This window comes from Aquila chrysaetos, chromosome 4, assembly GCF_900496995.4.
Source record: "Aquila chrysaetos chrysaetos chromosome 4, bAquChr1.4, whole genome shotgun sequence".
Lineage (NCBI taxonomy): Eukaryota > Metazoa > Chordata > Aves > Accipitriformes > Accipitridae > Aquila > Aquila chrysaetos.
The window spans coordinates 52,426,589-52,453,376 of NC_044007.1; the positions used below are offsets into that span (position 1 = coordinate 52,426,589).

The 26,788-nt window shown below is 39.7% G+C and overlaps 1 protein-coding gene across 4 annotated transcripts in view; it reads right to left on the bottom strand.

Moving 5' to 3' along the window:
- The window catches only part of MIB1 (MIB E3 ubiquitin protein ligase 1), an 83,029-nt gene extending 59,542 nt beyond the window's left edge, over nt 1–23,487 (bottom strand). For 2 of the 4 annotated variants that reach the window (XM_030011442.2, XM_030011440.2), the window contains exons 1-4: nt 22,780–23,486; nt 12,236–12,407; nt 9,330–9,459; nt 7,390–7,494 (exon numbers count right to left, since the gene is read on the bottom strand). In XM_030011442.2, coding sequence (XP_029867302.1) covers nt 7,390–7,494; nt 9,330–9,459; nt 12,236–12,407; nt 22,780–23,008 — 636 coding nt within the window. In that variant the 5' untranslated portion in view covers nt 23,009–23,486. Of the gene's footprint in view, nt 1–7,389; nt 7,495–9,329; nt 9,460–12,235; nt 12,408–13,096; nt 13,192–19,733; nt 19,919–22,779 lie in introns of all 4 variants that reach the window. The other 2 variants (XM_030011444.2, XM_030011441.2) reach the window with 2 other exon arrangements.
- Nucleotides 23,488–26,788: the final 3,301 nt, after the last annotated feature.

The window sequence follows — 26,788 nt, forward strand, 5'->3', positions numbered from 1 at the left end:
GTGAAACTAGAACTGAAATATACTCAATTAAGAAAGGCTGAAAATGATGTGTACAAAAAACATACCCCATGAGTTTGTTACTGATGCATATAATCTCAAATACTTTCCAATCTATCAGCCTTGACATTCTCAAGATTTTAATAACCTTTACCAATATAAAGGGCTATAAAGGATGAGACATTTTTAACTCAAGGAGAGGTATTAAAATAACAAAAGCTCCTTTGCATTGCTTTATAAAGTTATCCTTCCTTTTAAAAAGTCTGTGAACATAAGGAAACAAACAAAAAAATAAAACTGCAGACAGTGCTCGAGGCCACAGCCTTTCCTGTACAAATCACTTAATGCCTGCCAGTGCTGCTCCCCCTTCCCAATCCTTTTTGACAGATACATGTTTACCTTGGAGAAGAAAACCTGACATTCAAATTCTAAAAACGAAGAATTTCCAATTAAGAATATACAGAACACAAGGATATCACTTGTTTTAAAAAAAACACTATTGCTGAGCTAAACATGATCGTTTTAAACAGAAAAGTTCTAAAGCTCATCCTTCAGAAAGACTCTGTTTCATATTATCCAAGAAACAGAAGCTTCGAGTGTGATAACCAACTCCTATTCATACAGCCAGCGGAGTCCCTATAATTCTCCTCTCCTTTAGTTTTTTTTTTCCCTGTGTAACCCTTAAAGCCAAATGGCTACCATCTGCCATTGCTCCTTATGGAACAATTCCCACTAAACAAAGGACATTTCGTGTGCACGATGAGTTGGGAAGGAGATAGGAAACTGTTTGCAAAATGTGTCAGAATATTCTGTGGGATGAGGGAGGAAATAAAGGACAGGTGGTGGTTATGACATCATCAACCAGAACTAAAACAAATACTTTAACAATTAATTTTCCCAACCTCAGATTTATTGACAGAGTGTGCTCCTGCAAAAGGATTAAAATGAAAACTCTTAAGTCTTCCAAATTTTCAAGGGACTGATGAACGCAATACTACCCTCAGTGCCAGAAACAATACAAAATTCAGCGTATATCCTGATCTACGAAGAATGTACCGCCACCTTTTCAAAAAGTGATGAAAACAGCCAGATGAAGATAATGAGATTTAGCCGCTCTTCAAATCCTATGAGAAATCAGAGTTTGCTCAGCCCAGCAGCAGCAGCAGGCTGGCGACAAAATGCTGCCACCCGGTGGGCAGGTGCTGGCTTTAATTCAGCCAGAGACAAAGAGGCTGTGCTGACCATCCCAGATGGCAAGCACATTCATTCCCCCAGACCAACAGAGATTTAATGTGCCCGGAAGCACTTGGTCTCACCCACTGAATGCAAACTCTTCGTGTTATGCAACAAGCAGCTGTCTGCGCAGAAGTATACATACAAGAGCTGTTTTCACACTCTTCAGAGCATTAAGAATAGAGTGCAAGAGGGTCCTAAGGGGTTCTCCTCCCAGCCAGGCAAAATCTGGGTGAAAGATTCCTTGCATTACAGCAAGTGTTAACATACAGAGCAGACTGATGGTGAAAAGCTAGCAGAAGAAATAAAATATTCAGTAAAAGGGTAATTACTATCTTGCAGCATAAATTATTAGGAAGCAGGTTAAGATACCTTAAGTTTTATAGAAAAAAAAAAACCCAAAACAACAGAAACCTACAAATCTGCACTCACTTTTTACCCTGCCTGTACACTGTGCCCTGTGCATAGTTTATTTCTGGATTATAATGATACGCTTGGTTGTAAAACTAAGTGGTAGCTTGATGTTCAACCTCAGCTTCACATCCGTCTTCCTTTCACTTACATGATGAAGTCAATGTTAGATCGCTAAAGAGTAAAACAAGAGTCTGATCTAAGTATCACAGAAAAGCAAGGCAACGTCATTATTTTCTTTACATAAGCCTTCACCAAAAAAATTGAGGACCCAAAACACACAGAAAGATGAGGCACTGACAGGACGAACCTAACTCGTATATATTGTATATACAGCAAAGAGCTCCTTCAGCTACTTTGCAAACAGCAATACTAAGAAAAGTAACATCAACATGATAAGGGCCTGCAAATATCTTAAAAAACATAGCCAAACCCAAAACAGATCCTGGAGTTTTAAGATAGGAAACTGTACTTAGTTGTACTTCGGTACCACAAAAGCTGGGTAAGGTAAGCAACTATAATTCTACTTCTAGCACTCAGCTACTATAGTTATCAGAAAAGGAAAACAAGCTTTCTTCTGCCCAAGTAGTTTAAGTAAAAAATCAGGGGTGGTGTTAAGCTCCTGGTCATCCTCCCCTGGAGATTGGGTGGCAAGAGGCCCCTCTAGAGAGAATGGAGCACAAACACACCCAAAGCCCAGACACACCAGGCTGACAGTGCATTGCTGCTGCCAGCTCTGCTGTACCACACTTCAGAGAACCCTACCAGGATTTTTACAAGTTTTATGAGTCTCCCTGGGTCTTGTAAATGGATTGAAATAGCAAATTGTTTGGAGATGAGACATACAAGTGCAAGAAGGACTGTACCAAAACACAAGGAACATTAAAACACAAGTTTCAGACTCACGGTGACACCATGCACAGAAAAAGAAGTAACAACTGTGAGGCTGGGTATAAATACATGGTAGACACAAATGTGCAAAGATGAAAACAAAACATAAGCTTTTATACACTAACTTGATGGACAAATCATTCAATGAACCCTGAATAGGATTCTTTCAAGAAACAGAAAAACAAGCTACAGATTTTGTGGAATTTTTATATAGTTAGAGAAGAGGTGGAAGCCCCAGTTAAGCAGTAAATCATTATAATGAAAACTGAAGGAACAGCACGAGCACAAAACATTGCACAACAGGACTTTCAGAACAGTAGTAAAAGCTAATGCACATGAGCAGTGGGGTTTTTTGCCTACAGTGAAGAACTTCAGTCTTCTAACATCTACCTTCTGACTTGCTGAAAACCTCTGCATTCCAGCTGTATGAGACTCGATTACATAAAGATCATGATCTGCTCTGCCAAATGGGAAATACAGAAAACATAACTGTTTACTTTGACTTACCATCCAATTATACCATTGAAAAAACAGCAGCAATTTTGTCGTCATAACTTCAGAGAATGAAAAAACATACATTACAGCAATGTCAGCAATGTTGGCAGATTGGTCTAAAAGCACTATCATCCATACCGAAGGAGCAGCTGCCTACTGGAATAACTATTAAGTTATTCCTATCAATACGGAATGCCATCCATTAAAATCAGTGAGGGGAGTCTACAGACTTGATAAGAAAACTAGGTGTGTGGCTAAGAAAAAGAAGAATGTTTGATCCAGATGCACTGAAATAGCATCCAACACTAGCAGCAAATACCAGGAGAGAAATTAATACTGATCTTACAGATGCATGAGCAGGAATGGTGCCACAGCTGCAGGTATTTGAGGTACCAATGAATACCCCCTTAAAAGTCATTTTAAGTCTTTAAACTCACAACAGGGCAAATGGAGAAAGCCCAGTGCATGCTGCTTTGTCACCTGATTAAGGCAAGAAGGGACTGGATAAATCCGTAAGTTTTAGCTAAAGGTTTATAAGAAATGCTGTATTTCAAATTTAATGAACTCAAATAATTTTCAGTTTCAAGAAGCTGAGAAAAGTGAAAGCAAAAGATGGTAGAGAAAGTGACTGAAATGACAAAGACGTGTGAGATATAAAACTTTCCATGTATAACTTTTTTTTTTTTTAAGGAGGATCATTTTAAAGTCTTCCTTGTAGGTTAATACTGTAAATAACAAAATTGGAAAAGGATCAGTAAGTACATTTCTGCTTAACGGAAATATGTTTCTAAGCAACTCAGTTATGGAGAGATGAAAAACTTGGCTTGGTTGAGGCTACAGGAGAAATGTAGAGAAGTACGACTACATAAAGAAGAAGCGAAACAAAGTCTGCTGACAAATGCACAAGGTATGAATATCTCCTTCCTCTCTGGATTCCAAACAATTAACCACCTAACTTTGGCTACACGGTAATGTAATAAAACACACATGCTGCATGTATAAAGGTGGCCAAAATTCATGTTTCTGTGTTTTAGATCAGTTTTGATCAGCACCTAGAAGCAACAAAAGGACACTAAACGAACAAAATAATGAAAATTCTTATTGCTGCTTCCTAAACCCCTCATTTTGAACATACTGCGGACAAAATAAAGGATTAGAGAGCTGAAGATTTGACTTACATTACAGATCTGACAGTTGTAACTGCAGGAGAAAGCGTATTTCTATATATTTTATAATACTCACCCGCAATGCCAAGTATGTGAAGACATTTACCTTGTTTTTATTTTTTTTTTAAAAAAAAGGTGTTATTAAGTCATTCATAAAGTTCTCTAGAGTAATTTCAAGGATTACCTTTAAGAGTAATCCAAATAAACATTGGTGAACAGACATTAGGTATCAATCAGGATAAAGTTTAAAGTAATGTCAAAAACACAAAGGCAAGGAATCTTCTCAATTTCCCTTATGCACTCAACTATTCAGAATTCACGGGGAAAAAAAAGTACACAAACAGCTTACAGATTACTGTAACAGTGATGGATGATAACTACAGTTACTTCTTTCAGAGCCTACACAGATTAAAGCAAGATCCTCCATAATGAAAAACAAGAAGAGAAGGTTAATCACAGCAAAAAAGGCAAGTGGTACAGAGCAAGGAACTTCAGTAGCACAAAACTGATTCCTAAATAATGAAATTGATTTAGGGCACTCCTGCTGATGGAACTATTTTCTTTTTTATAGTAAAATAATTCTATTAATAAGTAGTAGAATATAATGCTTACTGAAAACCAATGGAAGTTACCAGCTTTACATCCTCAGCTGTGTGATATGAAGAAATAAAAACCAGAAACAAGTCCAAAAAGCTAAATCACAAACTTCTCATTAACTCTCTAATTCCACATAGTGTATCTTTTTATTGCAAAAGGCTATGTTCACACATTTCTAAAAGCAGGTAATGTGGTTAACATCTCAGTCTCGCTCTAGAATCCGAATACATATGAAATGCAAGCACTGTCAATAACCATATTAGCCAACAGTACTTTATTCCTACTATGGACATAGCAAACATGTTATTCAACCTAACAGCAAGATGCACCCCTCTCAACCACTTTGTATGTATACACAGCAACAGCAAACTCAAATAAAACCTCTAAGGATCTGACCACAAATAAATGCAAGTTTTCAGCCAGCACCTGCTGCCCCACCAGCCAACCCTCATCTCTCCCAAGGAAAAGCTGGCAGGCCAGATAGATTAATTTTGAGGACCAGATGCAGCCTGTCAGCTATCAAACAAGCAACCTGACTTACAATAATAAGCTGTGTTTCTTTAATCAGCTCCATTTGCATCTGAGTCAAGTGTTATTCATTTGCAAGTAGGGGTCTCTTCCCAGCTGTATTTACATGGGCACACAGTCTGAGTATTGTTGATTCCACATTCTCTGGACATTCTTAACCAATTTCTAAGTCCCAAGACAAGTTTGTCCCAACTTTATATGAACTTTCTGACAGTCTATTAGTCAGCTTTACTTAACAGCACATAAACAGTAGTAAACAATCATAATGAATTGTACACTTAGCAAGCAACTAATTGGTTATAAAATTTAACATTACATTCAAGTGACTACTTGTCACAGATATTCAAGAACCCATTCTGTCTGAAGTGAAAATTGCATTTGATAAAAGTACCCAACAAACATAAAATTACTGTAGGAATCGATTACAATCAGGTAAGCACTACATATAGAGCCTCAAATTATCCTTTTTATACATATATGTGTACATATATTATTTACGTATTATCCTATATATATATATAATATATTTACATATATGTAGTTTCACACACATTTTAACAGTTTTTTGTTGTTAATTAAATGACTGACCAAATATTTCTATTTGTACAAATCTTGTGGGAAGGGTCACACTTATCCATTCAAATTTACAGTTGCAGTAGTTAACCAAGTTTTCTACAAATATTTAACACTTCTTTATGTGGCTATAGTTTGGCAACAGAATATAGTTGATTTACAAATAATAAATATATTTTTATTAAGGGAATAACAATTTCAGAACAGAATATAACTTCTTACATGTATTTTTTCTGAGACCAGAAGGAATCTTTGATGATTCCACAGCACTCCTACTATGCAGTCCACAAATTTTAACACAGTAACTGAAATCGCAACGCACACACACACAAAAAAAAAAAAACCCAGTTGATCTGTATCTCCTATCTAGATTTTGTAGTTGTCTTCCTTTCCATGCATCACTATCAAATAAGGGGGAAGATACCAACCATTGGTTTAATAATATAATACTACATATAGCTTCCTTTCCCTTTTGCCAGTATATAAGGAATTTTCTTTAGAACTGGGGGGGACCATGAAGCACATAATTCAACACTGACTTACATTTTATCCTTAGCATCTTCACTCATTAGAAAAGCTGACCTGCACTAAAGGCGTTTAGTCTTTTTAAACCTGACACTAAAATATGTATTTACTGCAGTGGTATGTAGTATTTTTTTTTTATTATAAAAAATAAACTTTATTTCAAGTGAGGCTATCAGGCAAAATATTTTACTTTCAAAAAAGTAGACTAGTCATTGTTTAACATTTTATTACTGATAACCTAACATTGAAGTCAGATGTGTAACATGGTTTTCCTCCGCAGTATCAAACAAAAATCATGCAAATAAAATGCTAATTAAGATGTTATAAGCAGTTGATAATCAAAGTAACCCTCCACTGACCCACATTAGGATAAGAAAACCCAGCAACAGAAGGCACTTAGGCTAGAGTTTGACCCATTTTCTCTCCAAAGCTGTAGAAGCTAGGAAGTGAAAAAGAAAAATTTAGTGCTAAAGCAAATTAAGGTTGTAACTTAATTCAACACCTTTCCATTGACAAAAAAATTGCTCCCAAGAGGATTCTGAGTGTTGCCAGTAATTTAAGAACTGCAAACCTTGCAGTAATCACACCAAAATTTGAAGTGAACTGAAGACATCAGGAGTTAAAGAAATCGGGTCTTTAAAAAGTTTGTAACTAAGCATCTTTTCCTCTTCTGAATTTTAATTTAAGCACAATAGTAGCACACTGAGATAATCATGTATGCGATGTAAACATTTACTATACTCTGGCAGAAACCAGCCCCTACTTTAATTATTCACATGTTTTATAAATTCCCAGATCAGGCTGTCTTCCTAATACATATGCATGATCCACACAGCTGTATTCACAATGACCTGACTAATAGCATGCAAACTGACAAAGGATATTACAAAAGCAGAATAATAAAGCACAACAAGTTATTCTTACTACCCTTCCCCCACCATGCATTTTACCCTTTGTGTTCTTTTATACTTACCATGCCCTCAAAGCCAACTCTGTAAAGGTTTTTAGCACCATTGTCCCAAAGAACATATGCTGCACTATGTGGACTCGATGCACTCCAATCTTGGATTTCAGTTACCTATTCAGTTTTAAAAATAAGAAAATTGTTTCTAGAACAAAGACTTAGAAGCACAATTTGAAATTAAAACCTCATTCATCGCTTTCAAATAATTCAGGATACAGCAGTTTTACTGAATTTAATAAAATTTATTCTGAAGTTGTCTTCTGTATGACACAAGTGTTCCCTAGGTGTCTTAAGATGGCAGCCTGAATATATACTTTGTAGGTCTATTTTTCTTTTGTATATCTGGTAGGTGATCTAACTATGTAAGTAGAGAACAAAATCTGAACTGTAAGACTTTATTTATGATACTTTGACATGTTCTTACTAGAAGCAGCATTTAACTAAGAAAAACAGGATGAAAACTATTTTAATTGCTTCAGTTTGTCTGGTTTAACTTGCATTGGCCTGGTGGCAGTGCACTATGTTAGAAGACATAGTTTTATTTCCAGAGCCAATCTGTTTAACAACAGTACAAAAGAAGGAAAGTGAAAAGGACTTTCCCTGACATTTCTGAAATCATGAGGCTATGCACCACATTCTGAAAACACTTATTCAAAAAAAAAAAAAACAAAAAAAAACAAACAACTATTTCCAGAATTTAACTTAATTTTTATTTGTATTTATTTAAAAGGTGTTTCTGCTATGTACCATCTGTTTTTCCTCATTGAGAGCATTTATATTCATCTATAAAATATATACATATTTTCAGCTTGCAAATAATCCCACCAATTCAAGTTTAGTACATAAAACAGACAATGCAGGATAAGACTATTATTTTGCAAAGTTTCAGAGATTTCAAAATATCTTGCCAAATTCACAGCAAGGGGTAAATAATCAAGAGGAAAAAAGCTGCTTCTGAATATCCCTTGCTTTAAGAGATTTAAATTTATTATTTCCTCTCAATAAAATCCAAAATGAAATCCCCAAAAGTCCTAAAGCTTCCATAAATGTCTAGGATATAAAATAGGCTAAATATCTTATTCAGGAAGTTTTTGCTTTCTTTTAAACGCTGCTTAAGTGTGCTAAAAATAAATGCAACAAAAAAATACCAGTTCACCAAGATATAAGGGCATGCAATTCTCCTAGAACATCTCATATTTGGTGATAGAAGTCATAGTATATTTTACACTCCCTGCTGTATGTTCATACTTATAACAAACCTTTGTTAGTTCTGAAGGTAAACGTAAGTTGCAAATAGAAAAATTTGCAAAGGTTATGATTAGCAACATATCATTCCATGCAATTTTCAATAAAACCAAATATTTTAATACAACTATATCAAAAACACTCATATAATGTCCCAAGCCAGTAATATAATATCCACATCCAACACTTGCAAAATTTTTTATTTTAAACTGGAAAAGTCCCTGAAATTATTAGGTGAAAAACAAAAATCCAGAATGCAAGCACTGAAAACCAAGAGCAAGAGATACACAAATGTGCTGACCCACAAGCAATAAGACTACAGAATGCAGTGATGACCAGAAAGGGCTATTCTCGAGAGCTCTGTTTTTATATCAGCTCTCTAGTAATGTCAAAATATGCCCAAGATCTTAATGCTGTTACAAGCCAGCCTTAAACAGAACAACCAAGACAAAAATTCAGTAGTTTTACAAATTTTTGCTGGTATTGTAAAAATGCAAATTTACATTTAAAAGAACTGGTCACAGTATACATCCTTTCCTCCTTCTAAATGGTTGAGCATTACAGAATAAGATTAAAAACGTCCAGCAAATTAAAATAGTAACTTTTTATGATGATATCTTTACACTAAAATTAGAAAGGCCACTGAGGCCATTACATGAGAATGCAGAAATGCATCTTCTTATTTAAACCAGTTTTATTTTTACCTTTCCTCTACGCCCGTTGCCACCATCCTGATCTTCCCATTGCCAGTCAACTCCTCGCACCACCCTGGCACCTGCAAAGATTCCTCTTGCTGTAATTTTCTTTGATTTACGGCGAGACTCCAACAATACCCTGAAGTTATTAAGAGAAGAACCCACAAATGTCAAGATAATAAAGAAAGTCCAAAATGAATCTTTGGGGATGGGAAGGAAGGATAGCATCTTGAAACAAAAATAACCCCACAAACACAGATTTCGGTGCATAAATTGCATCCATTCAATTTTCAACTTGAACAGCAGCCCACAAGATAAAAAAACCATGATCTTCCTAAGTCTGCTTTACTGTATGTTCATAATTAGTGTTTAATTGTAATGGTAATTTCTTCTCCAAACTTCCTACTACCAGCAATAATCTTGCAACCACTTACATATAGATCTGTACTATTATTGAAATCATTAAAGAAACATAGAGAGTCATATAAGCAACACATTTCTGTTTCTCTTAGAGGCACCCTAAGCCAATATTATTGCCCTGCAATTGCCCTGCCATTTTTATTCAGAATTATGCTATTAAGTAAGAGCTACATCTCTTTCCCCTCCATGTCTGTTTATTTTCTACATACTTCTTACAGCATATCTTGGCAAATTTAAGTCAATATATCAGCATCCATTTTTTCAGTCATAATATGTTATTTTTCTAAAGCAAACCTCTTCTTTCCCTCCAACTTCAACAGAACTGAATTAGATAAGCCCAAACAGAACAGTTCATGAGTATTTAACTTACAAATAGAAAAAAAGAGAAAAACATTTTCCTGCCTTTTTAGTCATCTCAAAAGCCACCAGTTTGCATGCAACCAGGTTTCTTACTTCATGCCAGGAAAATGTTGCCAGACAAAAGTATTTTTCAGCTGAAATTCTGAATGTTTCCTGACCTCTTCAGGAAGTGTATCACCCTCCTGCTAAACTTTTAACATCCAGCAGATGGCAGACAAGGAAAAAGTTAAACTGTTAGAATCAACGCAAAGAGCACATGAAAATAATTAGCCATTTTTATCCAAGTAATATAAAAGAGTGATATAAAACACAAAGATATGTTGTTTATAGCAGCATTTTAGAAAGTTCTCAACACCTACAAAACTGAGACAAAACCAGCTTACATTACTTCGGTATGCTGCCCATATGACATCCCAGACTGAAGAATAAAATAGGTAGAGCTTATGCTTTCCTTCATCCAAACATCCTTAGATGCTTCTTGCTATTTTTCCTATGAGATATCCCTCAAATTCAATACCACTGGTTCGCCCTTTTCTCCTCCCTCAAACAGTTAACTTTAATCAATTTTTCTCAGCTAAGCTTGACCCAATAGAAACAGTTCCTTGGCACATGAAGCTGCCTTCTAGATAAGAGTTGCAAAACAGAGCTCAATGGGGGTAAACAAAGATAGGGAGAAAGTGACAAGATGCAAAAGATTTCCTGCAATTCTATACATTGCATACAATCCATCTCCAAAAAATAAGACTTATGCTTTATATACCAACCACTTAAAACTACAAAGGAAACTTCAGCTAAAAAAAAAAAAAATATATAGAAGAAAAAAAGTCTGGCAAGCATTCTCAGAAGCAATGAGATTTTTTAAAAAGAAATAAATAGAAAACAGATTTGTATTTTATTAGCTATTCTCTATTAATTACACTAAGCCAGCACCTTCTACTCTTGGATCCAACTTGTAAATCTTGTTCTGCATTAAACATTATAATTGAGACACTAAGCTCATGATATTATTTGGTACCTAGATCTGCTGGCATGAATCTCAAGAAAACAGAAGTTACTTTTTGATTAAGCCACTGACCTGGGCATTTGAGCCATAGCTAAACTTCAAGGCAAACATTTGAGAACATAAACACAGTCCCTACAAGATACAATACAAGAACTTGGTTTGTGTGCTCCAACCACTTCCCTTAACTGTAAAAGCACTGATAAGAGCACATCACTGAATTACAACACATTTGTAAACCTTACTTCTCCAAGAGGAGGAAATAAATGTTGTCTTACACACGTTGCATTTAACCGAGTATCATATCTAACAAAAAAAGCTTCCAACGATTTGATGAAAGAACACTCTGGAGAGATCACAGAGGTGATACCACGGCATGTGGCCTTTACACAATGCTTTACTGTAGCTCTCAAAGTATTTACTAACAGGCAAATACCACTGTTCTCACTTAACTAGTAGATAAATCATGACGGCGAGGGGCTTTGGATTTAGACAGTTATTTAAAGTCAAGAACAGCTATGCAAGAACACACTAAATGCCAATTTTCTTCAGAGGTCTTCGCTGGGAGACAATAACAGATGTTTAAGAAAAGAACATGAAAACCAAGGCAAGGGTAGAACAACTCTTCATAGCATCTTTTCTCTGCTTTCTGTGGTGAGCAGGTTAAGCAGTTCAAGTAAAAGTTTTTGTCTCCAGGTCATTCTGGTTTTCATAGCCCACAAGGAGGGTATTTTCCCTCAATCTGTCTACACCATTTTTGAACCTAATTAAACTTTCAGGAATTCATTAACAAAACATTTTGTGATTATACACTGTGTAAAGATAATTGCCTTTCTTTTAAAGCTGCTATATGATAACACAAGAACTAGGACGACTGCAATGACGTTAAAAGAAACTGAATAATCATATCCTAACTTACTCTACTCCATTCTTTCTAGAATTTTCATGTATTCCAAGGTCCAACGATATGTCCTAGCTACCCTCCCTCACAAAGAGGCAGAATCAGTAACAGAATCTACACCTCAAGCCACTATCTTACCAAATCCAAGTTTCAGTAACCAAATCTGCAGTTTAAAACTTAACCACAATTAACTGTTCGTATTTAATTTTGTGGGGAAAAAAAATTACATTTTACCTTTCACTTCCTGGTGTGGTAATTCTGTAAAAACGATGCCTCAAGTGATGTTTGTCCCCATGATAACAAACTGTGCACAAGTCATAATTTGTGCATTCAGCACATTTCCATCGGATGCCAATGATGGGTTGCTGCCGACAAGTATCACACATAGTCCCGTCATGCTTGATGCCTGTGGGGAGAAAAAGGAAAAAAAAAAAGACTAACAACTTTGCTACATCACTACACAGATTTCTGTTGCACACCATTATAATTTGAAACCATATACTAAAAAGGTAATAATAAAGAAAGGCTGCTAGTGATACCCTATCAGCCTATATGACTGGGGGGAAAAAAATAATGGACTTCGCCTCATATCTCCAGTTATCAGTCTGTTCCTGAAATGTTCTATCTTTTCTCAGCTCAAAAAGCTGAGAAAGCAACATTTGGTTTTTTCCATCTATACAAATCAGAGAAAGAAAATGAGAAATCCTTTAACTACAAGTTAAAGGGTCAGAAATGCATACATCAAAATATACCAACAATCTGGAATTTTATCTCTGTATTAAGACTATCAACACATACCACAAAGGCTACTGTGTTCAACTGTGAGTGACAGTTTGAAAATCATTGGTTTGACTTACATATTTTCTACAGTGGAAAATATAAGTGCTTATTTCTATTCTTTTTTTTATAGGAAAAAAATTAAGCTCTCTTGGATAGATGCCATTAGCTTCATGAAAATCTGTTACCATTTTTGAAGCGTTTTACTGCTTTACATGTCGGTTTTTTCAAGAGTGTGCCAAAGACAGACCGGATGTAATCCACCAGCATGTGCTTTGCCCAGCCTTCCACAAAAACTGAGTTCTCAAGACTACTTACTCCTACAGCTTTGCCAAGCTACAGCAGAGTGAAAGTGATCAGTTACAGGCAGTTTCCATCCATGCATTCTGAATACAGGGAACAGCCACAAGTTTCTTTTAAAAAAAAAAAAAAAATCAAATTCTGCTGCCATTTGGAAAAAATTGAGCAACAGAAGAGAGAAGCACTGGCATACAGTCTGTAGCACAAGATAAAATGAGCACTAACTAAAAGGTTGGAGTAACACAGAATTTTCCTATTCGCTCACCCTTAAAAAAAAACAGCCCAAAACCCCAGATCACTCTGAAATTAGTGAGGAAAAAAGAACAGTTTTTGTCCTCTCCAGAAGGGATGCTTTTTGAAACGACTGCCAAATTCACCATAAATCTATTAGTCACTTGTGTCCAACAGCTGAGCCACCTGCAGTGAAAAAAACCCAACAGTTGGAGAGGCAAAACTGAAGGAGGAAATGCCTTCTTGTCTGATCATTTCACAGAATCATGTAATAGCTGAGGTTGGAAGTAACCTCTGGAGATTGTCCACTCCAACCGCCACTGTTCAAAGCAGGGTAAACTAGAGCTAGCTGCCCAGGACCATATCCAGTCAGGTTTGGAGCACCTCCAAGAATACAAACTCCACAACACAGCCTGTTCCAATGTTCAATCATCCCTACAGCTTAAGTGGAAATTGCTGTATTTCAATTTGTGCCCATTGCCTGTTGTCCTGTCACTTGACACCACTCACCACAGCCTGGCTCCATCCCCTTTACAACCTCCATCAGGTATTTATATACACTCTTAAGATCCCCCTGAGCCTTCTCTTCTCCAGGCTAAACACCAGATCCCTCAGCCTCTCCCCATACCAGATGCCTTAAGATCCCTTAGAACACATTTGCAGCCCTTTGCTTGACACACTCAATATGTGCATGTCTCTCACGCTGGGGAGCCCAGAACTTGACCCAGCACTCCAGGTGTGGCCTCACCAGTACTGAGCAGAGGGGAAGGATCACCTCCCTCAACCTGCCGGTAACACTCCTCCTAACACAGCCCAGGCTACCACTGGCCTTCATTGCCAAAAGGGCACATTGCTGGCTCTTGGTCAGTTGGTTGTCCACTGGGACCCCCAGGTCCTTTCCTGCAAAACTGCTTTCCAACCAGTTGTCCTCAGCTTGTACTGGTGCAGGGGTTACTACTCCTCAGGTGCAGGACTCAGCCTTTCCCTGTGTTGAATTACATGAAATTCCTATTGGCCCATTTCTCCAGCCTGTCAAGGTCCCTCTGAATGCCAGCAAAATCATCCCGTGTTCATTTCTCCTAACCAAGAAAACTTCTCACTCCACCCTCTTCCAGCCTTGATTATAAATGTATTTAGGAAGATTTCTGGCCTCATGATTAAAAATTTTCCTGATGCATGAACATTGGAATAAATATTTAGTTAAGGCTGGAAAAGACCACACATTTGGAGCAAAGACTGCACATAGCACCACAGAGATCTGAGCAGCTCTTCAGGGCAGTCTAAGATAGCCTTCGGTGACAACAAAACCCCTGAAACTGCTGACATTATACTAAATGATCACTATAATTCCTGAATGGTTCATGACTAACATGGCATCCATACCTTGACCACAAAGTCTGTGCTGAAATTTTGAAGGTCTGGCACAGACAAGTCCTATAACCGGTAACATTATTTGCCAACTCCAACTGCCAGAAAACACACCTCATATACCATAATCATTCTTTTTAACTAACTTTCTATATTTAAAAAGTATTTGCTGCCTGGTAACAACAACTAAAAATGCTATTTTTCTACAAAACAAGAACTTGGAAATCACCCATACATTTTCTCTCCACACACGACTCCATCAATGGAGGGTTAATATCAAGAAGAAAACTATCTTTCTTGTTATGTACACTGAGACTTTGATGTCCGGTATCTGTTGATTACCTGTAACACTCAAAAAGACAGTACTTAGCTATGATCTCGTGGTGGCTGCCTCTACTGCTATGAATTGTATTGAACCATTTTACTTTTTTTTTTTTTTTTTTGGGTAGTCTTCAAGAGCAGGTGCATTAAAAGGATTCAGATAACCTGTTAGGGTTTTGTTGCCTTGCTTAAAAAGTCTAACTACTTATGGTGCTTGGGGTTGAGGGGTGATGTTTTGGTTTTTTTGATTGATTGCTAAATTGGTATTTCACATAGAGAAGTTACACATCTTTGGATAATTTTTTTTTCAACAGTTGCTGAGCTTCAGGGAAGACAGCTTGCCAAGGATCACATTTATTCCGGATGTAAAAGGACCAAGGAATTGGGTGCTGCAGGATTCTTCAATTTGTTTAAGCAGCAGGAAAGAGGGAAAAAGAAAGGTATAATCAGAAGTCATATAATACCGAACTAGGTCATCTCACAGTAAACTTAAAAACTAAACATTTCTAGCCAGTGAGGCAAAACCTGCTGTGGAAGAACTCAGAAAATTTTCCTTAGGAAAGATCAAGGAAAAAATATACACAGATACTTGACACAACAGTCTTTTTACTGACTACAGTGTCTGGGACTTAAGAGAACAGTGCATGTCTGTATTTGGAGTCTCTAATGGAGGGAGTCACATCTCTATCTCATAGGTCCCTAAACACCACCCTGATAGATATAGCCTTTCTTCATCCATTCCCTGACACGTTTCTAGCAGCAACACCCACTTCAGTGCATGCCTCACCTGACCATGCTACTCCACTCTTTCCATTATGCCAGCAAAAGCTTTTTGCAGAGCTGAGCTGTAAACTGGATCAAGAAACATACCCAGCTGGAAAACAGCCAGGAGGAAAAATATTTAGCTGGATTGGTTTCCCAATCCCATTCTTTGTGGCGCTGCACAACACTGCTGGCATGACAAACAAAGCATTGCAGGGCAGGAGCAGGCAAGTAATCCTGTTACAGAACGTTTAACCACTGCACTAGAAATCTGGAGGGAGAAGTAGATTTGTACGCCTCTGGTGACAGTGGACTAAGAGGGAGTTTTAACTTCATCTGCTAAAAAAAGATGGTAAAACAAGGTGTTACTACTGAATCACAAAATGTGATAGCTAACTCTTATTCATGTTCATAATACAAATAAAATGAACTATTTAAATCAATTGTATGTTTTAGAGAATGTTGAAGGATTTTTTTTTTTTTTTTTTTTTTTTTAAGTTGAACTAGATATTATAAGTACACAAGTGTGGTGGGTTGACCTTGGCTGGCTGCCAGCTGCCCACCCAGTTGCTCTCTCACTCTCCCTCCTGAACAGGACAGGGAGTGAAAATAAAATGAAAAAGCTTGTAGGTTGAGATAAAACTGAAATCACTTACCAACTACCATCACAGGAAAAGCAGACTTGACTTGGGGAAAATTAAATTTATAGCCAATTAAAAACAAGAGGATGGTGAGAAAGACAAGAACTAAAACACCTTCTCCCTACACTCCCCCTTCTTCCCAGATCCAACTTCACTTCTTCATTCCCAACTCCTCTATCGCCCTGCTTCTCCCCAGGGCAGAATCATTTCAGTTGGAAAAGACCCTTAAGATCACTGAGTCCAACCATTAAACTAACACTACCAAGTCCACCACTAAACCATATCCCTAAGCTCCACATCTACATGTCTTTTAAATACCGGCAGGGATGGCGACTCAACAACTTCCCTGAGCAGCTTGTTCCAATGCCTGACAACCCTTTTGGTGAAGAAATTTCGGTGAAGATGGGGAATGGGGGGTTATGGTCAGTCTATAATAGCTCCTCACACTTTTCCCCTGCCCCAGCATGGGTCCTCTCCATGGGCTGCTAGTCCTTCAGGAAAACGCTGCTCAAGCATGGGCTCTCCATGGGCTGCAGCTTCCTTCTGGGTATGTCCACCTGTTCCAGCATGGGGTCCCCCACAGGCTGCAGTGTGGATACCTGCTCTACTGTGGCTCTCCATGGGCTACAAGGGGACAATCTGCACCACTGTGGTCTCCATTTACTCATCACCAACTACTCACCAAAATTCAGTACTGAGGACCTGATGTTGGCACTACACACATTTGGGGGGAGGGAAGGAGACATTATTTCTAATGTTTCAGACTAGCTCTGCTCTAGCCCAGTGGGCTGAATGCTCATCAGCATTGAGATCATACCTTTCAATTTACTTTCACCAAAAAGTAGACCAGCTTGTGTGCTCCAAAACCACCCCGTGATGTAAATCGAAGCACAGTACACAGGAACAACCAGGAGACTGGGTCAAGTGTAGGCTCTGGAGCCAAACTGAAATCCTGACCCAAATGCAACCTGTATCTGTCATGTAAACTGCTTCCACTCTTCGAAAGGAAGACTGTTTAAGAAAGGTTGACAAACACAAACTTTACAAAGTTTATATTAGGAAACTATAATATTAATTTAGAAAATTAATAATATTAATTATATTAATATTAATTGTATTAAATATTATATTATTATTAAATATTATTATATTATATTATTATTAAATATTATTATATTATATTAATTAAACTACTGGAATACATTAAAGTGCCACAAAAACTTCAGAATTCAAACATCAGCCCTGTAGCTGGCCAGCTATGAACCAGAAGAGCACTTTAGCTCTCTAAAAAGAGATAAGGTAAAAACTAAACATCTAAATATTCTTCAAAATTTCCTAGGAGCAGGCTATTTCAAAATGAAACAGGTTTTGTATCACCCTCCATACTGCACTGAAAAAAACCCAAAAGAAACCAGGTTATGAGAAGGGTACTTTCATGCCTAATTACTTTTAAATAGTTGTAATTTCCTAATGTCCCTCCAACCTTAGTACACCATAAAATCCAGTATTCCTGATCTCCACTTGTCATTAATGTTTTTACTATTTGCATTTCATATTAGTCTCCTACCTTTATGTCCTTGCCACAGTTATTTTTACTTTTGTCATCTATTCCCAAATCTTCTCTGGATTACCCAGAGCCCACCATGATGGAGCCCACCATTCCTCTGTCACCACTCATACATGAATTTTACAACCTTTGCCTACAAGTTTTTAAAACCCATGCTCACTCTTAAAGCTGTGGAAGAAAATAGAAGCAGTGTTGCTCAAATTGCTGTTTGAATTTGTTACGAATCTCTTTTGTACTAAAGATAATTAGGTGGCAATATACAGCTGTCCAATAAAAGAACATTTTAACAGTAAAATAAGATGTACAAGGGGTATCCATACCACTCACTGTTAAGCACAGAAGTTAATAGTGATTTCAATTACTTCTAAGAACCAACAAAATCCAATGGACTCATTATTCTCTACAGAATTCTAATAAGCCAAAATCCTTTCATATCGTAATGACAATACTACCATCAGGCAAGGGATACCATAAACTACTTCAAAAACTGATTCATTTACACCCCAATTTAAAAAGCAATAGTAAAGTTTTGTTCTTCTCCTCAAGATAATTTTTTACGGCCAGGCTCCAGGCAAACTGAAAACAAAGAATTCTTAGAGATTAACCAGATTCCAACAAACTGTGTGAAAACTCAAATCAGTGTTCCCACAAACATAACTCATCTATTAAATACCCTGTTTGGCAGCAGCCAACTGACCAATTATTATATACATGAGATGCCAGACTTGCCAAAGCATGTGTCCTATCTCGTAAGGGTATCACAAGATGCATGAGGATGGAGAGGATTACTGTGTAGGAGACATGGGGGAAGGGCAGGAAGAACAAAGGACATGTTTATTAAAAAAACAAACAAACAAACAGGCTTCCCAAGTAGCACTGCTCATAAAGCTATCAGATTTTTTTTTTTTTTTTTTTTTTACTTCCGTGGGGTTCTGTAAGTATTTACAAGTAGCCACTAAAAAAAAATCTTGTCTAAGACAATTTGCCTTAAATTACACTTAATGTGCTAAAAGCAAGAACAAATAAACAAATACACAGGATAAATCATCTGAGGTGGTCTACCTTTTAAAATGTTCTGACATGTATGACTTCACAATGATTTATGCAACTCTTCGGGTTACAGAAAACTATTAATACAAGTGCAGAAAGCCACTCAGATCTTCAACAGATAACACCTCAATTTTCAATATTAGCAGAATACAGCACATACAGCTTTACATGCTGCACAAATGCTTGCTCTAGCTGTGGGATAATTCCATGTCAAGGTTCCATTTCCTGACCCCAGGCCCTCCACCACCTTCCCTTATTCAAACACAATTGGATAAATATTTTAAGCAGGAAAATAACATTGTTACTTTGAAAGAACCATGTAAAAGAGGAAATGGATGACAAACAAACTTTTGCCTAAGCTTTGTAGAAAGCAAATCTTCAGAAAGAGAACAAACACAAAGTTTCTGTAACAATCATGAGTATTATGTGAACATAGTAGTGCTCTCTACAAACATACTACTGTACAGCCTTTACCTTTGGCAAAAGGCTGCCTTCCCTTCTAAATATGAAGCTTGGGTTTATATACTTTTAGCTTCTGTTCAGCAACTCAGAAAACTACTCCTTTCTGTTTCTTTTCCACAACACTACCACAAAAAGGGGACTCTCAAGACTCCTAGATCCTCGCAAAAGGCTACTTTACAGAAAGACCAGGATTTATTTGCGAGTAATTGGGCAACCACACTGCACTGCTAATGTATCGCATCCCACCACTTACTCCATTTAGGAGCCCACTACACAGGACATAACTGAAGTTCCCTTTCTTCTAACTGAAATTTCGTTTCTTTTCAGATTCTTAGTTTACTAATCCCTCTCAATCGCTCTGTCTTGCTTAAAGAAATGCTTGCCAATGTAAATATGATCACCAATGGGCAGCTAATACAGCTAGCTCAGTAGACATAACTGAAAACCAAAACAAAACTTCATATCACAAACCATTCATTACCCAGATGACTGCATCTGGAGAAAATGGCTTACAAGAGATACTTCATGTAAATCAACGTTGAGTATTTATTTTAAAGACGACCATCTGAAAATCTTAGCACTAAGGCTATTTAAGTTTTATAAAAGTTAACATACCTTTGCAATGCTGGTAATAGCCTACAACCATTAAAATACAAGAACAGTACGTCATTAAGTCTATGAAGCATCGTTCTGGCATCAAAGGAAAGGCATATACATATATATGCACATACATGTATCAAACTCAGGTTTCACTTTTGATTTTTTTTTTTTTTAATAGAATGAGCTTCAGAATTACTTCTATAACACAGTCAATTCCTGATGCATCACTACTGTTTCAGGCTGCAGAGGCCTCAAACTCATCAAAGCAGCAACTCTGGCTGCAAGCACCACTTTTAAGAACTTATAATCAACTCTGGTTTTGAATACCTAATAAAAAGAACTCCCAGCAATAAATAATATAATTTTGCTTTCTACTGCTGTATTTTTTTTATTTATTCTTGCTATAAACTTACAATCATGTTGTGACTATAAATTTATGAACCAGAGAAAATTTTTTTCATTTTAAACCGTAAGAGCCATGATTTAACACTGTGCTAAGTATCATCAAACCAAAACCCACCCCATATTTTACAACATTTCCTTGCTCAACAGCATCATTATTAGTACTACCATTAGAAATTCTGTCACCTAATCCCACTTTTCCTGTAACTATTTATATCAAAATTATCTAAATGCCCTTAGAGATAGTATCAAACTATCAACCGAAGTCAGAGTCCCTATTCTAAACAACAGATAGTCACTACCACAGAGAAAAATAAGTAATTACAAAAAAAGGACACAAAAGGTGGAAAACTGAAGAAGGGAAGTGATTTGCCCAAGAATACAAAATGAATCAGTAGTAAAACCAGGACTTCAGCCCAAATTGACAGCATCCTAATTCCACTAACTTTGCCCTTTTGCTGCTACTACTTTACAGATTTTTACTCTTCCCATCTCCAGGGAATCATGACCTCAAAAGTAACTCCCTCTAGCAAAAAGCAACCCTGGGTAGCTCCACGCAGCAGTTCCGTGAGGATGATGCACATGTTGATCAAAAACCTCAGGAAGAGAAATACCATTTTGCAAAGCCTAAAAACAGCAATGCTTGAGTTTTTCCCACAGCAATACACATAGTCCTACCTGAAGCAGAAATTAAAATTCTAATACAAAAGTATAAACATAACTGAAAATTAGAAGGAATAAAGCAGCAAAAAAACAACCAAAGGAAAAACCAGGGCCTTTTAGACTGAGTATTAAGTGTAGGCTTCCAGATGCCATTAACAGGATACTGTCAGCTTGCAAATACATCAAGCAGAGCTAGAATAATGAGCATTCAAGGCTCATATTCAACATTTATGCATAAGCTTCAGTTTTAAGCAGAAGTAGTCCCACTAGTTTCTACAGGACATCAAATGCAGGTAAAGTTTCAAAGCATAAACATCTGCAAGACAAGGATCGACAGCTTGAAAGACTACTCTTAACTTCTTGTTCCAAGGTCCATTTCAAAAAGATTTTCAGCTCATTTTAATAGCATCTACATTTCAAAACAACAACAGAAAACCAAGCATGAGGCCAGGGGAGAGGAAGGTACCCAGACACAGAAAAATTAAAGCAATCTCAAAGGCTCACCATGCAGTGTGTGGTGTTTTGGTTTTTTTCTTAGCAATATTTTTGTAATTAATTAGAATTAATTCCATGATGCTGTCTCTTCAAAAGTCTGTTAGCCACTGCTATAATTTTCCTTTCTGTAACACTACACAGAGCTGGCTCAAATATGCTCTCGCCTCTCCAACGTATTCCAAATGAAAGATACATTACAAAAACAGTACATCTAAGTACCCCAACAAATCGGTCCAATCACCTCATTATTGAGGCAATCCTGCCTGGCCCAAAACCACCTCACTATATTTCTGATGAAACTAAACAATATCTTTTTCTTTGTGAGTCTTCACTGTAAAAACAGGTGCTAAAATGAACATTTCCCTGCAGTGTTTGCAACACTAACACTGCCGCATAATGTCAGTGCAGATCTAAATCCATTGTCCAAACTGACTGAATTTAAAGCATAAATATCAAGCAGCCAAGTAATTAAAAGAATGAACGTCTGCATTTTTTTTCCAGTACCTTCACTATTTTACAGCAGGTCTGGCAATACAGATAAAAGGCAACATGCAGATTACAAGACAAAACACTATTTCAACCACTTGATGTAATCTTTAGCAAAAAGGTGCTACACCTCTTTTCTGCAGTCCTCCCTATACTTGACTCAGAATGACTGTCACCATTTTACAAAACAGCTCTGAAATATAAATTAAAGGCGGGGGGGGGGCAACAAACCAAAACCTTGAGGTACCATCCTCTCGGTTCCCTCCCGCCGCTGTCCCCCCGCCCCCATCATACCGGGAGCCTGCTCTCTATGGCAGATCACTTTGGCTTTGTTTACCCCAATTTAAGTGTCCCAGGACAACTTCTCCTCTCCCCACTGCCACACACCATATATTTATTCTAAGTTAGCGTATACATACACATAGGCACCCACTCGCAGTCATGCGACGGGAGGACGGAGGGTAGCTGACTTTCCCCCCGCAAAACCGAGAGAAAAGGCGAAAAGAGGAGCGCAATCCGCCCCCAGGGACGGGCCCCCGACCCTCACCCCGCCGCGGGGCCCCTCGAGCGCTGCCCCCCGCACCCCCCGCAGCCGCCAGGGCTTCGTGCGGGCTCGCCCCTTCCCTCCCACCCCGCCCCCGGCCGCCGCTCACCGGTGGGCGCGCTGTCGAGGATGCGGAGGTCGTAGGCCCCGGAGCAGCGGTAGTTGGCGGCGGTGCCGTTGTCCCACACCACGACCACTTCCTCGGGGCTCTCGAAGCTGCGGACGGTGCCCACATGGCCCTCGCCGCCATCCTGCTTCCCCCACTTCCAGTCCGGGCCCCGGACCACCCGGGCCCCGACTCCTTCCACCATCACCCGGTTGTTCCGCGAGCTGCTCATCCCGGCGACGCCCCGCGGGCCCGGGCACCGGGGCAGCTGGAGGGGGCGCGCAGCCCGCAGGCGGCGGAGGGGGACCTCGATGGGGACGGCTGCTTCGGGCGTGGGGAGGGAGGGAGGACACGGGCCGCGGGTACCGGTGCGGCGAGGGAGGAGGGAAGAGCAATCCGGACGCGACGGTGAGCGGGGGAGGGAGAGGGGAAGGAGCCTTCCGACGGGCCGGGGGACGCGACCGGGGCGGCGGGAGGCTCCGGCCGACTCTTCTCCTCACTCACTCCCTTCTTTCCTACCTACGCACCCATCCCCAGCGCCGCCGCGGTTCCCCCCGCCGCGGTTCCTCCCGGCCCGCGGCGCCCGTCCGCACGCCACAGCGACAAGCCACCGCCGGCCCCGCGCGCCCGCCGCTACATCCGGGAACTGCGGCCGCGACGGCGGCAGCACCAGGGAAACCGGCGGCGGCCGTCAGCGCCCGCCTCCCGTCCTGCGCATGCGCCCGCCCCGGCGCCTCTGCGCAGCCGCAGACGCGGCGGGGCACGGACGAGGCGGTGGGGCACTCGAGCGCCACCTGCGTAGCCGGGATGAGCACTGACCGGCGCGGCCGCTGCTCCGGTGCCGCCGCCCCCCCGCCTTCCCCGAATCGGGCCGGTGCCGGTGGAAATAGAAGGAAGCAGAGGAGGGAAGAGGGGTTTATTTACCCCTGCAGGCAGAACTGCCCGGGGCTCCCGCCAGTCGCCAGCCTGGCGGTCTCCTCTGGGGGCGCGGGCGGCGTTGAGTTCCCCGAGGGCAGCGCCCCGCCCCGCCCGGCGCTGAGGTGATTTTGGCGGCAGAAGCAGGGAGGGCGCTCCTGGGGCCGCCCTCCGCGGAGCCAGCCTTCCCAAATTAAATTGTATCAGTTAAGTCTCGCGCGATAGAGCTTAGGTATACCTGTATTGCGTTTCCCCCGTTTTCTAGTTACTTCTATGCCCTGAAATCATCTTTTTTTTTTTTTTTTTTTTCTAGCCGTGGACACGAGTCCTGTGAGATAGTGGGGCTGTACTCACCTGGAAAGCAAGTCTATGTGTAAGATGCAAAATAAACTTCCATAGCCCAGGAGCTTTTTTAGCTGGTATTCAGGTCCTCCAGTCAACAGAGTGGGGGAACCTGTATCTCCACCTGCCCTTCCTACCTCAGGGTATCCCTCGTGGAGGACATACCTAAATATAATTCTTCATAAACTACCCTCTCCATAAGCAAGAATGAAGGACATTCACCCTCACAATATTCAAGGATTTCCTTTAACTCCACACATCCTGGGTAATCTTACACAGAATACAGTTCTTCATTTTAATCATGGTCCTCCAATTATTTTTGTCTCTCTGCGTCAACTTTTTAAAAGTATCTATCTTAAAGGACAGACAAGTCTGAACCACACAAAAGAATACCATTTCTTAGTCAACAGGGAAATGGCTGATAAAAGGCAGCCCAGCTACCCTTGTGTCCTGGGTATTTTTACTGTTTCAGTGCTTCCTTCCACCTTCGTGGTTATTAATATGGCTAGAAGAGTGTATGAGATCATTTCCTGACTTCTTTTGTGTAGTTTTCTCACAATATGTACAGCAAAGCAGAATAATATGAACATGTAACCACCAGACTACCACCACATTCCTCACATAATTCATTCCTTCCTAACCCATGCTAAGGCTAAAGAATGTCGCCTTAAACATGAAATTGTGTCCTGACAATAGGCACTCTCAAGCAGTGTCTGATTTCTACTTCTGCAGTGGAAACCTCAAAACACTAGCAGATACCACCCTAGGAAAGCATGCAATTGCCAGGCAGTTTGGGTTTTCTTGCAAATGCTTTTCCCCATACGAAAGCTACCCACAGCTTGTACTAGCTTATTACATTTGGTACATGTAATTGAAATTAAATGCGTAACACATGGCAGAATTTCCCTTTCTGTTGAAGGATCTAGATAGGCTCTATCTATGGTCATAATGTTCCCATCTGCCTCATTTTACTTTTTCATGCTGTCATAGTTATGGGCAAGGATAAGGTTCATGCATATCTAAGGATAACCCAGAGCACGTTTTTCTATTGCTCCTTGACAGGGCTGGACAAAAGGCTTTTTGCAACCAGGAAATGTGTGCCAGGAAAACCAACAAAGTTTGAGAACAGAATTAGTACTCCTGGAGAAAATCAGAAGAGTTTATCCCTTGTATTTATTTTTCCAAGAAATTCTGAATTATAGACATTCAGAAAGTCTGCTGCTGCAGTTCAGCAGCAGTGCATGTGGGCAGATACTATCCTGGAGCTTCTTCTCTCCTGATAATCCTTCTCCTGACCACCCCTGCTCTGCCTATCCCAATAGACCCTGCCTCTCCTACTCACCTCCTTTTTCTATCAGATGACTTACTTGCAAAATCCAGGTATGTATCAGCATTTTGTTTGCAGTGGGAAACTGGACACAGCAATACCTTAAGGAAAGAAGTCGTATTCACTTTGCAACTGAAAAAAATCATGTTGGCCTAGGGACTCTTGCTGGCAGAGGGGGTTAGTTCGTTGCTGGTTGGTTCTGCACAGAATAAATGCATGTGGCATTTTCAGTTGTCTTTAACAAGTCTTTGATCCCTCAACGGCACTGTTCTGTTCTTCTGATGAATGCTGAGAGTTTATCAGATCTCCTAAAGTTGCATTTGCCGCTCTGACTTTATCACACAGAGTGGGTATTTTACAGCCTTAGAGCCAACATGTGCTCACACTCCAGGTAATTTAATCTATCAGGCCTCAAATTGTGGAGAAAAATGCCATCTAAAACCTGACTACTGGAGTTAGCAGAGGTTTATTTCTTTTCTTTTTGGGTCTACAATCTAGAAATCATACTCACACACAAGCCTCCTCAAACTGAGCACCAGCAGAGGCATGGGACCTATATCCTTTTCTGCCATCCCTGTTATGGCAGGAGACCACCAGGGCAGACTGGCAGAGCAGTAGTGCCTTAAACTGCTGCAGGAGGCGCAACCAAACCTTATCTGCCAAAGGCCTTATTTACCTGAGCAGTGCTGCTGTAATTAACCACTGCTGCCTGCCTTGTGAGGTAGTGCTGGCTTTGAATACCTCGGGTAGTCATGACAGAGCAGTTAAATCAGAGGCTGGGGGAAGGGAATCCACGGTGCTCTAGGCATACTCACCTGTAATTGCAAAGACTCGTTAATATGCATTCAGTGCAGGAATCTGGGTGCACAAAAAGAACTACAGAACGAGTTCCATTCTGGCTACCCAAAATTACGTATATTGCTGAGTCACGCCATCCTCCAGCTGGTGATTATGGTCTTCCTCACTACTTCCTGCCATATTAGAACAATCCAGCGAGGGGCCATGAGAGAAGACCTCTGGTTTATGCAAACTCAGTGCTGTGCATAACCTAATGACATCCCTTTAAACTCCTTGTTATTGTTGGAGAGCGTATTGGCTTTTTGTAAGAGGAGCTGCTACCTTCCAAGAGGGTAAGACAATCCTCAAGACAACCCTCACAGGGTCACATGAAATAGGACTTGGGAGGTCATCCAGCCTATGCCCCTGTTCATCTAAGCCATTCCAGAGAGCTGCTTGCCTAAACTCTGCCTGGTTGTCTTTCTGTTCTGCAAAATGTCACGCTCCAGCAGGGAATCCTAAGATAAGTATTTGCATGGATTGAAGAGAGAGTTTGATAGACGTTTTTCTGGACTGTCTTGTTTGATTAAAGCTGAACTTGCAATGTAGGATCTGGAACACGCAATGCAGAAAGAGGACTGTGCCTATTGC